General features: G+C 51.3%; 1 protein-coding gene across 2 annotated transcripts in view; it reads right to left on the reverse strand.

Moving 5' to 3' along the window:
- Positions 1-10,459, reverse strand: part of Adamts14 (ADAM metallopeptidase with thrombospondin type 1 motif 14) — a 76,155-nt gene extending 65,696 nt beyond the window's left edge. For both annotated transcript variants that reach the window (XM_032888667.1, XM_032888668.1), the window contains exons 1-2: positions 10,378-10,459; positions 8,373-8,764 (exon numbers count right to left, since the gene is read on the reverse strand). In XM_032888667.1, the coding sequence (XP_032744558.1) occupies positions 8,373-8,764; positions 10,378-10,459 (474 nt within the window). The remainder of the gene's footprint in view (positions 1-8,372; positions 8,765-10,377) is intronic.
- Between the last annotated feature and the right edge of the window lie 694 nt (positions 10,460-11,153).

Below are 11,153 nucleotides of genomic sequence, written 5' to 3' on the forward strand. Positions count from 1 at the left end.
ACAGGATCTCACTAAGTAACCCAGGTTGGCCTTGACCCCAAGCAGGCTTTTTTAAATTATTTTCAAATAAGATAGGCTTCACACTGTAGCTCAGGGAGCCTGAAACTTACTACATAGCCCAGGCTTGCCTCAAACATGCAGTGATCCTCCTGGCTGAGCCTCCTAAGCTCTGAGATTATAGGCATGTGCCATCAATCCCACTGAATGTGGCCCTTACAGGAGATCTGCTTTGAGGGCTGGAGAAATGAGCACCTAGGGCTCTCGCAAAGGACCCATGATCAGTTCCCAGCACCAATACAGTATCTGTAACTCCAATTCAAAGGATCAGACATCCTCTTCTGACCTCAGGCATATGTGTGGTACAGAGATATGCATAAAGGCAAAACACACATGCATAAAATAAAATTTAAATAATAATAATAATAGATCATTTTCCCCACAACACTGGCCACTGGGAACTATGAGGACAAAGTGGCCCCAGGGCAGTAACCTTCTCTAAGCAGCTTGTGGCCAGACTGATATTCTCGATTGCAGAGCCCTCTCTCAAGTCGGCCTAACTAGAACTCCTACCACCATGTCACTGAAAGCTAAGCAGACCACGAGGCTTGCTGGGTTCTATGACACGCAATGAGTATATCACAGCCGTCTAGTCTGGATCTGAAAATGGAGAGGAGAGTGAGTGTAGCCATGGTGACCAGAGTCTGAGAAGGCAGATGGTCTCCCTGGAGCTAAAGCCCACTCCTGACACAAGTCCTTGATGTGTCTCTTTTTTCTTACTTGGCTTCCAAGTTTTAAAGAAGACTACGGGATGCAGAAAGTGGGCAAGTCCAGTGCCTGGATCGGGAACCTTACAAACACCTCATTTAGCGCTCAGCCAAGCCCAGGAGTCCCCAGGACAGCTGGGTGGCGTTCAGTTTCCTGAAGCTGTTCCCATGGCTACTGTCTCACTGGCCAGCACTGACCTACAGTCAACCCTCATGTGAGCCCTATCCTTTTCCTTTGAGTCAGGAGAGGCTGAGGGATTGTGGGAGGAGCCTGTGCACCCCTACCCACACTGAGAGGACATTCCCTGGCCTGTGTGCCCTAGGTTTCTTTCCATACCTGGACCTTGGCTTTCTCAGCTAGGAAATGAAGAGGCACAGGAGGCCCCAGAGCCTCTTGCAGACACAGCTTCTCCAAGTCAAGCTAAGAGCAGGGAGGAAACAGGAACTGCTCTGAGCTAAAACTTACTGTAGAAATGTTTGTGATAGGGACCAGCTTCAGACACATGGGTGGTCGTCACAGCCACTCCTGACCAGCCAGGGACAAGATAGCATGTGAACATTGTTATTAGTGGTGGCTTTAGGACTTTGAAAGCTAAGGCAAAGCCCACGTGACGGAAACACCATGCCAGGGAGCTGGCAACAAGCTTCAGAACTTTCCACTGCAGAGCTGGGGGAGCTCCTGCAGGGCACTTGCTGGGGGCCCACCCAGGTCTCTCCCATGGAGACCAGGAGGTAGACAGGCAGGCAAGCACAGCCCCCTATCCTCACCAGCCCTAGCCGTCCTCTCTCCAGCCACAGCCTGGAGACGCAGCCGAGGAAGAAAAATCAAAGCAGTCCTGGCTAGAAGGGGAGGTCTTTATGCCTCAGAGCAGCAGTGAGGTGATGTCTGGCTTTTATTCCATATCATAAATAGGTTGTTAATCCAGGGCCGACAGCAATGCAGGGCTTGGGGAGACGGGGAGGCAAGACTGCGATACTGACTGTCTCAAGGGCTGGAAAGTCCCAGAAGCAAGGCAACTCTACTTACATAGACTAAGCAGCCCAGGGCAGGAGCGACAGAGCAAAGCCCTCTCAGGAACAAGAGGTAGGACTTGGAGAAGACATCCAAGGATCCCATTGCTCATTGTATCTGTCCTTGCTCACGCACGTTCCCATTCAATGTCCCCAACTTTGAGCAACATTTTAATTGCATCATTTAAAAAATGTGTGTGTGTGTGTGTGTGTGTGTGTGTGTGTGTGTGTGTGTACAGGTGCATGAGGCAGCCAGAAGAGGGCGCCAAAATCCCTGGGGCTGGAGTCACAGCAGTTGTGAGCCACCCAATGTGGGTGCTGAGAACCCAACTTAGGTCCTGGAGGTGCAGCAAGAGCTTTTAAGAGTCACGTGCATCATTTCTAAGAAACAAAACTACAGCGTAATTGTAACTTGGTTGGTAGAATGCTTGCCTAGCAAGCATGAAGCCTTGGATCTCTTCTCTAATACAGGGCGTGCTGGTGCACATCTGCAATCCCATCACTCAGGTGACAGAGGCAGGGCAACCCTAAGTTCAAGATCATCTTCAGCTACATACCAAATCTGAGGCTAGTCTGGACTACTTAAGACTTTGTCTCGAAAAAAGAAAAAGAATAGAAAAGAAAAAAGGAAGGAAGGAAGGAAGGAAGGAAGGAAGGAAGGAAGGAAGGACATCACTTTATAGGTACAGATTGAAATGTGCTCAGAGAGATCGAGTCCCTCAGCACGGAGGAATGTTATTGGTCCTGTTTCTGTGTGTACACTCTTTGCACCTGAGACTTAGGCACTCATCCCTCCGAGAGAGACAGAGAGAGAGACAGAGAGACAGATAGAGAGGGGGGAGGAGGAGGGAGAGAGGGAAGGGAAGGGAGAAGGGAGGGGGAGGGAGAGGGAGAGGGGGAGACTGCTTTTACCTAGGAAACTCTCCTCTGGCCTCTTGGTATGACTTGGCCAATACCAAGAACGTCTCAAAGCTTTCAAGGCTGGACTTTAAGAGACCATATGGCTTCTGCCTTCCCCATCTTGGAATGTTGCCTGGAGACTGTGGGGAAAGAGCCGGGCTGTCTGCTAGAGGAAGAGAGGCCCCAAGGGGAGAACTCAGGCCACCTAACTTACAGCCGCACCATGTTGGCATGAGGATGGAGCCAGAGGAGACCGTCCAGCAAGCCTGCCCACCCACTCACTGAAAGTAACTCTAAGAGAAAGTCTAAAAGACAATCAGAATAAGGTCCACGGAATGGGGCTGGGTGAGGCTAGAACCAGCATGGGCTCTGACTACCAGATGAAGCCTAGAGACCCTTGGGTGGCCTTCAGACAAATAGGATACACTTGCCTTCCTCTTCCTGCCAGCCACCATCTCAGACAAGGGAATGCAAATGACAAAGGCATCAGGAGATGGGCATAGCTGACAGGTCTGTAAGGGGCTCTTTGCACACTGACGAGTCTAGGAAGTAATGGCTGTGATGACCTTTCCTTTCAAGATAAGAAAACTAGGAACAGTTAGGTTATGGTCAACATGCATGCACAAGGCAGAGCTGGAATTTCATTCTAAGTAGACCAGCTCCTCATCCTGAATACATACAGCACTGCCTACTAGTGTGGGCTGAATGGGCTTTAGTATCTGAGTATTGAAATCTGTTCATCAATGTGACTGTCTAAAAGGTGAGACCTTTGGTATAAGATTAAGTCATGAGGATAGAGCCCCAGAAATGGGATCAGCCACCTTATAAAAGGGTTGGTGGCAACTCACTAGCCCTCATTGGCCCTCTTTCTTTCCTATCTCTCCTTTCCTTGTAGAATGCCTGTAGTTCCCATTTTGTGACTTTAAAAGCTCATCTACATCCCTTGAAACATGTTCCCCTGAACTCTGTACTCCTGTACCCCTCCTTGCCAGTGCAGTCCCTAGGGTTGAGTGAAGCTTGTTTGAAACAATTAAGCAGAAGGTCAAATATCAACCCTGAAACCCCAGAACCTGACCTGAGCCTAGATCTGTGCAAGGTCCCCAGACTGTGCTCCATGGAAGGAAAGTGTCCTTTATCTGGGAAACTGTCCAAGTGGTGTGATAATCATGTTCTCTGGAACTGGAAAAGCACCACTCACCCACCTGACAGTTTGGCTTTCATGACTTGCTGCTTCTCCACATAAGCAGAGTTGTGAGCCCACAGCAGGAGCACTCATTTTCCTGTCTGTCATTTCATCTCCTCCTCCTGCTGTGTGTGTGTGTGTGTGTGTGTGTGTGAGAGAGAGAGAGAGAGAGAGAGAGAGAGAGAGAGAGAGAGAGAGAGAGGAGGGAGGTATGTATTATGTGTGCATGTGAAGGCTGACATCTTCCTCAATTGCTCTCCACTCTAAACCTGCTGGTCAGTTCAGATTCTCCTGTCTGGATCTCCCCAGCACTAGGATCACAGGCATACACTACAGCACCCACCTAGCTTTTTAGGGAGACTCTATGGATCCAAACTCAGGTCCTCAGGGTTGCCCAGCAAGCCCCTTACCAAAGACTAAGTCACCATCCCAGCCCACTGAAGACCCATTTTAAAGGCAAAAGGACTCTGATTCAAAGACTGCTGGGACTTAGGGATGGGAAAAAAGAAGAGCTGGATCCTGCCTACAGGGTCCTTTCCCAGCCTCACCCAGCGCCACTAAAAATGCAGCATTTGCAGAGTGAGAAAACAGAACCAGATGTGACGAATCTTACACGTGTGGCCACTTCCGCACCAGGCCTTGACTCACAGAGGCACTGAAGGCAGAAGGGGAGCACCAAAGGCAGGGGAGGAGCACCAAAGGCAGGGGAGGAGCACCAAAGGCAGGGGAGGAGCACCAAAGGCAGGGGAGGAGCACCAAAGGCAGGGGAGCATCATAGGCAGAGGAGGAGCACCATAGGCAGAAGGGGAGCATCAAAGGCAAAGGCAGAAGGGGAGCACCAAAGGCAGAGGAGGAGCACCAAAGGCAGAAGGGGAGCATCAAAGGCAGAGGAGGAGCACCAAAGGCAGAAGGGGAGCATCAAAGGCAAAGGCAGAAGGGGAGCACCAAAAGCAGAGGAGGAGCACCAAAGGCAGAGGAGGAGCACCATAGGCAGAAAGGGAGCACCACAGGCAGATGAGGATCACCGAAGGCAGAGGCGGAGCACTATGCAGCCAGGCCCCTTACAAGGCTAGCACAGGGTAGACCCAGTGAGGTCACAACTCCAATCCAGAAGTAGAATCCTCATTCTGAACCCTGCGGTCCCTCTAGCACCCATAAAAATTGGTCTCTACTGAAACTCCCGTATCCCTCCAGATACAGAGCTTTGGTAGCCATGATGAGCAGCCCACTGGGTCCCTTGCAGTCACCTGGTGATGTCTGGGCAGTTCTGAGGCAATGGTCCTCCTCCCCTAAGTCCTGTTCAGTGCAGTGCTAGCATCTCATGGCCCAGGGCAGGCCTGGCTGGAGGGTTCAAAGCCCAACTCTGGAAACCTATAGATGATTTCTCCCCGCCCCTAACTAGAGCATAAGACTAGACCTCAAAGTCCGGGTCTGGCTGCAGATTCAGAGAACAGAAAGATCCATCCTGAGCTTGTCCTTCAGGTTCTAGTGCTCCTTTTGTTGTAAGACAAGCCTTCTTGGGGCTGGAGAAATGGCTCAATGGTTAAGGGCACTGACTGCTTTTCCAGAGGTCCTGTAGTTCAAATCCCAACCACATGGTGGCTCAGAGCCATTTGTAATGGGATCTGATGCCCTTCTGGTGTGTCTGAAGACAGCGACAGTGTACTTATATATAATAAATAAATAAATCTTTTTTTTTAAAGAGACAAGCCCTCTTTTGACAGATTCACAGCCAACTTCATCTCTGTGGTGGAGAGACTGTGTAAGCAGGGGATCCATTCTCATTTGATCTGTAATCAATGAGATCAAATGAGCCAGAGGCAGCCACCCTCCAACACCCACTCGGTCCTACCATCTGTCAGGGTGGACATCTGGGATGGGAGACGGCATGCTCTGTGCCCTGCAGTTAATTCCTACATATGGTTGGGAACAGACACCAAAAACTGAATAAATGTAATAAAAATTAACAGTGTAAATCTCAGAGACAGGAAGTAGCTTACGCAAGGTGACAGAGCTAAAGAGAAGACTTACACAGAGGTCACACCATCCCGGACATGTCCAGCTCTAGGAATGTCCCACTCATCAATCCCACCACCTACCAGCCCCAGCCACCAGGCACAAGTGTCATCCAGGGCGTGGCCCCATGTGGCCATGTAAAGTGCACCACTTCACTAGGTACTGTGACAGGCTCCCATGTGACCTTGGTCCCAGCAGCATCTAGCAGATAGTGAGGAACTTGTCAGGAGACCAGTGAATGGGTTCAATGTCAAAGGCCGCTCTGAATGGTGCTGCCCAGACCTTCACACCTTAGTTGAGACCCAAAATGTACCAAGCATCACTCCATGCCTCGATCCAGGCAGACATATAGAGAGACTCAGAACCCAGTCATCTGGGCAAGCATCTATTTCTCCCATTGACCCTGCCTACCTGGTATTCTCAAAATCTACCTGTGGTTAACTTTGCCCCAGATTTCCTGGAGAGTCTGGTGGGCCCTGCCCTGGAGAGGGCACTATACCTCTGACAGGGCGCTCAGCAGCCCTTCCTAAATGTGACAAACCAGCCACTCCCTAGATCATGCTTCCCAATGGTGACCACATTGAAAACTGTTTGGGAGAAGGAGAAGACAGCGACGGTGTACTTATATATAATAAATAAATAAATCTTTTTTTAAAAGAGACAATCCCTCTTTTGACAGATTCACAGCCAATGAACACACACATAAATACACACATACACATACATACACATGCATACATACACACACATACATACATACACATGCATACATACACATGCATACATGCATACACACATATACATACACATGCATACATACATACACATATACATGCATGCATACATACACACATACACATACATACACACATACATACACATGCATACATACATACACATGCATGCATACATATACACACACATATAGACATATATAGACATGTGTGTGTGTGTAGGAGAGAGATGGCTCAGTGAGAAACTGTTTGCTATGCCTAAGTTCTGATCCCCAAGAGCTATGTGTCAGTTGATGGACTAGAGTCCCTGAATCCCACCAGAGCTTCACTGGTCGGCTGGCCAGCTTAGCCGAACAGGCACAGCTTCAGTGACAGACTGACTCAGAGACAAGCAGCCCTGAGCGTCACTTAGCACAGGTCTCTTAGCCCAAGTCCAAGCACCTTCTGCCCATTGCTACCTGAGCCCCCACAGTCAGCCTGTACTTGGCTGAATGGCATTCAGGGAGACATAAATGTATGAACGTACATTCTCTCTGCGGCCATCCGGTCTTTTTTATATTTGAACAAGCAAAAGAACGGTTAGAGGGCTGATTTCAGGCTGTCACACGCTAGTGCACAGGGGGCCATGTGCACACAGGCATCCAACACACATATTACGTGTGTGTGTGTGTGTGTGTGAGAGAGAGAGAGAGAGAGAGAGAGAGAGAGAGAGAGAGAGAGAGAGAGGAGAGGAGGGAAAAGAGAGAGGGGAAGAGAGAGAAGAGAGAGGGAAAGAGGGAAGAGGAAGAGGGGGGGGGAGAGAAGGGTATTCCCACCATCTAGAGATGAGGGGCCATGTGGCTTCGGTCAGTGAGCTTCGGGAAGACACATGGAGAAAGGAAGATATGTGTGTGAATGACTGTGACTCCCGTCGTCTGAGCCTGGCTGGGAAGCTGGCTTAGTGTTAGTGTCACATGCCAAAATGGCAGCTTACACGGTGTTAGAATCACATCCGTTTGTAAGGACAGGGACTGGGTTGCATGCCAGTTTCTAGAATACTGTCTCGATGCAGAATTGACAAACAAATCCTGTGGAGGTGGGGGGACCTGAGCCTATGATTTCAAGTTGAAGGGATATGTGGCAAGACTTTGTCTCAATAAGTAAATAATAAATCCCTGCTTTAAGCAGAAGGGAAAGAAGCACAGAGAGGTTAGTTAACTTACCCAAATCTGCACAGCTTTTGAGTGCAGCCACCAGGACACCCTAGACCAGTCTTTCTCAACCCTCCTAATACTGTGGCCCCTTAATACAGTTCCTCATGTTGTGGCCACTCCCCACCATAAAATTCTTTGTTGCTGCTTCATAACTGTAATTTTGTTACTGTTGTGAATCCTAACATAAATATCTGACTGGCTGATCCTCTTAGGCGATTCCTGTGCAAGGGTCATGTGACCTCCAAATGGGGTTGCGACCCACAGGTTGAGAACCACTGCCCTGGACTATTTCTTCTTTGGCCCTATTTTAGTCTGCCCAGAGGTCCCAGCAGGTAGCTTATTGGTGAGTCCTGGAGGGGAAAACTATTAAAAATGTACAGTCTCACGATGACTACCTCCCATCTGGCAGAGCCTGGCACTCGGGAAGCCATGGTGATGCCCATTTGGAAGACAGTCAAGCCACTAACATATGGTGCTGTGTACTATCTCCCTGGGAGTCCCAAATCTATAGGGGGCTCAGGGTTGGGAAAGAAACTTGATGCTCCATAGGAGTAAGAGTGGTGTCCCTTACCAATCCGTCACAATTGCTGATGGCTACAGCTGCCCCAGGCATTCCAGTGACACCTCCGGTGTACACACACTCCCGCTGCAAGGGTTGGCGGAAGAGTTCCCGAAAGTCCTCCTGCCATTCCACCGGGGCCCCTGGTGCCACCAACCTCTGGTTGGGCTGCAGCCTCAAGTGAAGCAACTTCCCAAAGACAGTCACATTGAAGTAGAGGAAATGGTGCCTTGGACGTGGTGTCTCTCTTTCCAGGCTCAGGGGACTTCGAGCCACCCGGAGGTGGCTCCGGGAGGAGGCAGCTGCGGGAGCAGACACCACATGGGACAAGAATCGTCCCTGGAAATCCGTGCTGCAGGGCACAGTCACGACATAGTCATGAAGTTTCCCAGAGAGGCGCAGGTCTGTTGGAGGTAAACACAGAGTCACTTCACTATGCACTGTGCAGAGGTTAAGAGGAAGATGGGAATCCAGGGGTGGGGGTCAGGGGTTGACGATGGAGATGATGGAGAGGCAGCCCTGAGCATCACTTAGCACAGGTCTCTTAGCCCAAGTCCAAGCATCTTCTGCCCATTGCTACCTGAGCCCCCACAGTCAGTCTGTACTTGGCTGAATGGCATTCAGGGAGACATAAATGTGTGAACATACATTCTCTCTGCAGCCATCCGGTCATTTTTATATTTAGCAGAAGTAAACAAATGACGTCAAACAAAGTCCTGTCACCATAGCAACAGGCCTTCCAACCTTGAGCACTGCCTAGAAAGGGCTGAAATTCCTGATGTGCCTCAACTCCCCCAGTGTGCTGTAGTCACCAGCCCAGCTTGGGCTAGGGCCTTTGCCAAGCTCCCAAAAGTGTGGCTGCCAAAATAAACACACCTAGAAACCCAGGGGATCCTGGCCCCTGACACAGAGAAAGGAGGGGCTGGCGGAGGGAGCGAGGGAATGAACCGTTATATATTTTTCCGAGGTTAGAAAGGAAACTTTTTAAAGCATCACAGTGGCTGTGAGATTTCTGCACTGCCCAGCCCCAAGCAGGATAAATATAGAACTTCAAAAATAAAAAAGAGACACAGGGGGTGACCTGCCCACTTGGGCTGACTTAAGTGTGAGGTCATGGCCCCATATTGTAGGCCATTTGCCAGTGGGCCCCATCCTCGCTCGACTTTCTCCCTGTGCACACAGCCAGTCAGAAAAGACAGCTCATTGGCTTCCAGGCCTGGTGATTCACGGACACAAGTTGGAAGGAGTTTTCACCCTCCATAGTTCTATTTCTTGCCATCTCAGCTCCCAGCACTAATAAAACACACACAAAAGAAGAATGACCTCCCTCGAGATCCCCTAGGAAGCTGTAAGTGGAGTGTGGTGTTCCTTTATCTCTTAGTTGAAAAGCTAAGACTGTGGAACCCAAGACTGCGCTAGATGGGTCTCACTTGGGCACATGAACTCTGTTTGGAAATAACTCCATTCTTTCTCTCTATGCCCCAAAACACCTGAAGGGTGCCCATGCTGTAAAATGTATGTGGTATGTCTCTGCTCTTTTCCTGAGAGACGGATGCTATGTGGGAGGCTTGGAGGAGAATTAGAATTCTTGCTTCCTGGTCAGAAGCAAGAGTGTCCAGAGTTTTCGGCTATGGGAAGCGACAATCTGTTAGTCTGACTCTGTGTGGGACATCTTGACATGCACACTCAGAAGCATACGTGCACACAATCCCACAAGAGGAGAAGGGGTACTGAAAGATCAATGGGGGCGGGGTGAGAGGAAGGATGGGCTGTGACTTTTCTTCACTGTAAGAGACTCCGGCTCTCAATCCTCTCCTGCAGGTCACGCTGCCTCCAGTGACAGAAAAGAGACAGAAATCACTAGAAGCAGCCAAAGTTAAGCAACTCAACCCACACCAGGCGCACCGCCTGCTACCCGCCTCGAACTCTCCCTGGTTGGCTCCTGCATCCTAGGGCCACTCTGGCAGCCAGCAACCCCCAGAGACCCCACGTCCCCGTGCGCCCGGCCCGCACGCACCTGGGGTCTGACTGCCGGCGGCGGCGCAAAGCGCGCAGTACCAGGGCAGCAGGCAGTGGAGCAGAGCGCGGAGCTGAGCCATGTGGCTGCGCGGGGACAGGGACCGGCAGGAACCCGAGTCCTGGGACTGCCAGATCACAGACCAGCAGGCAGCCTCCGCCTCCCGCTGGCCCGGTCCGGGTCCCCCGGCACGGCGCCCTCGCTGCTGGCTCCGGCGGCGGCCGCTCTGTCCGCCCGCGCTGTTCGGAGCCGCAGGGACTCAGCGAGCCGGGCTAGGGGCGCGGGGCGGGTACACAGGCGGGGCGGGGCGCGCGGCTCGGGCGGGGGCGCGGGCGCCGGGGCGGGGGCGGCCTGGCGAGCCACGGCGTGCGGCCCGGATCGGAAGTGCCACGCGGAGCCCGCGCAGGGGCTCCCGACGTACGGGGTGATCGTCCCTTCAGACGCCAGAGCTTTCCAGAGCCACAGCCTGAACCTTCCCATGGCCGCTCCGCCCCATTTGCAGGCTCTGTGACTACTCCAGAGCCACAGCACCCAGGAGTGTCCCATTGAATTTTGAAGGAGAGGATGGGAACTCCTCCTCTGCCCCCCAACCCCGCCCCAGGAATGCCCAACTAGCTCCTGAGCCCTTGGATCTCCCCACTTTGCAGATGATAGCGCCATGGACCCTAGGGTACTTCTGTTGTCTTGTGACTAAGATCAGGTCACAGCAAGGTGAATAGAGGGGCCCTGCAAGGCCTTGCAGCCCAACTACCCAGACGGAAATCCCAGTGCTGAGC

This window comes from Rattus rattus, chromosome 18 (assembly GCF_011064425.1).
Source record: "Rattus rattus isolate New Zealand chromosome 18, Rrattus_CSIRO_v1, whole genome shotgun sequence".
NCBI lineage: Eukaryota > Metazoa > Chordata > Mammalia > Rodentia > Muridae > Rattus > Rattus rattus.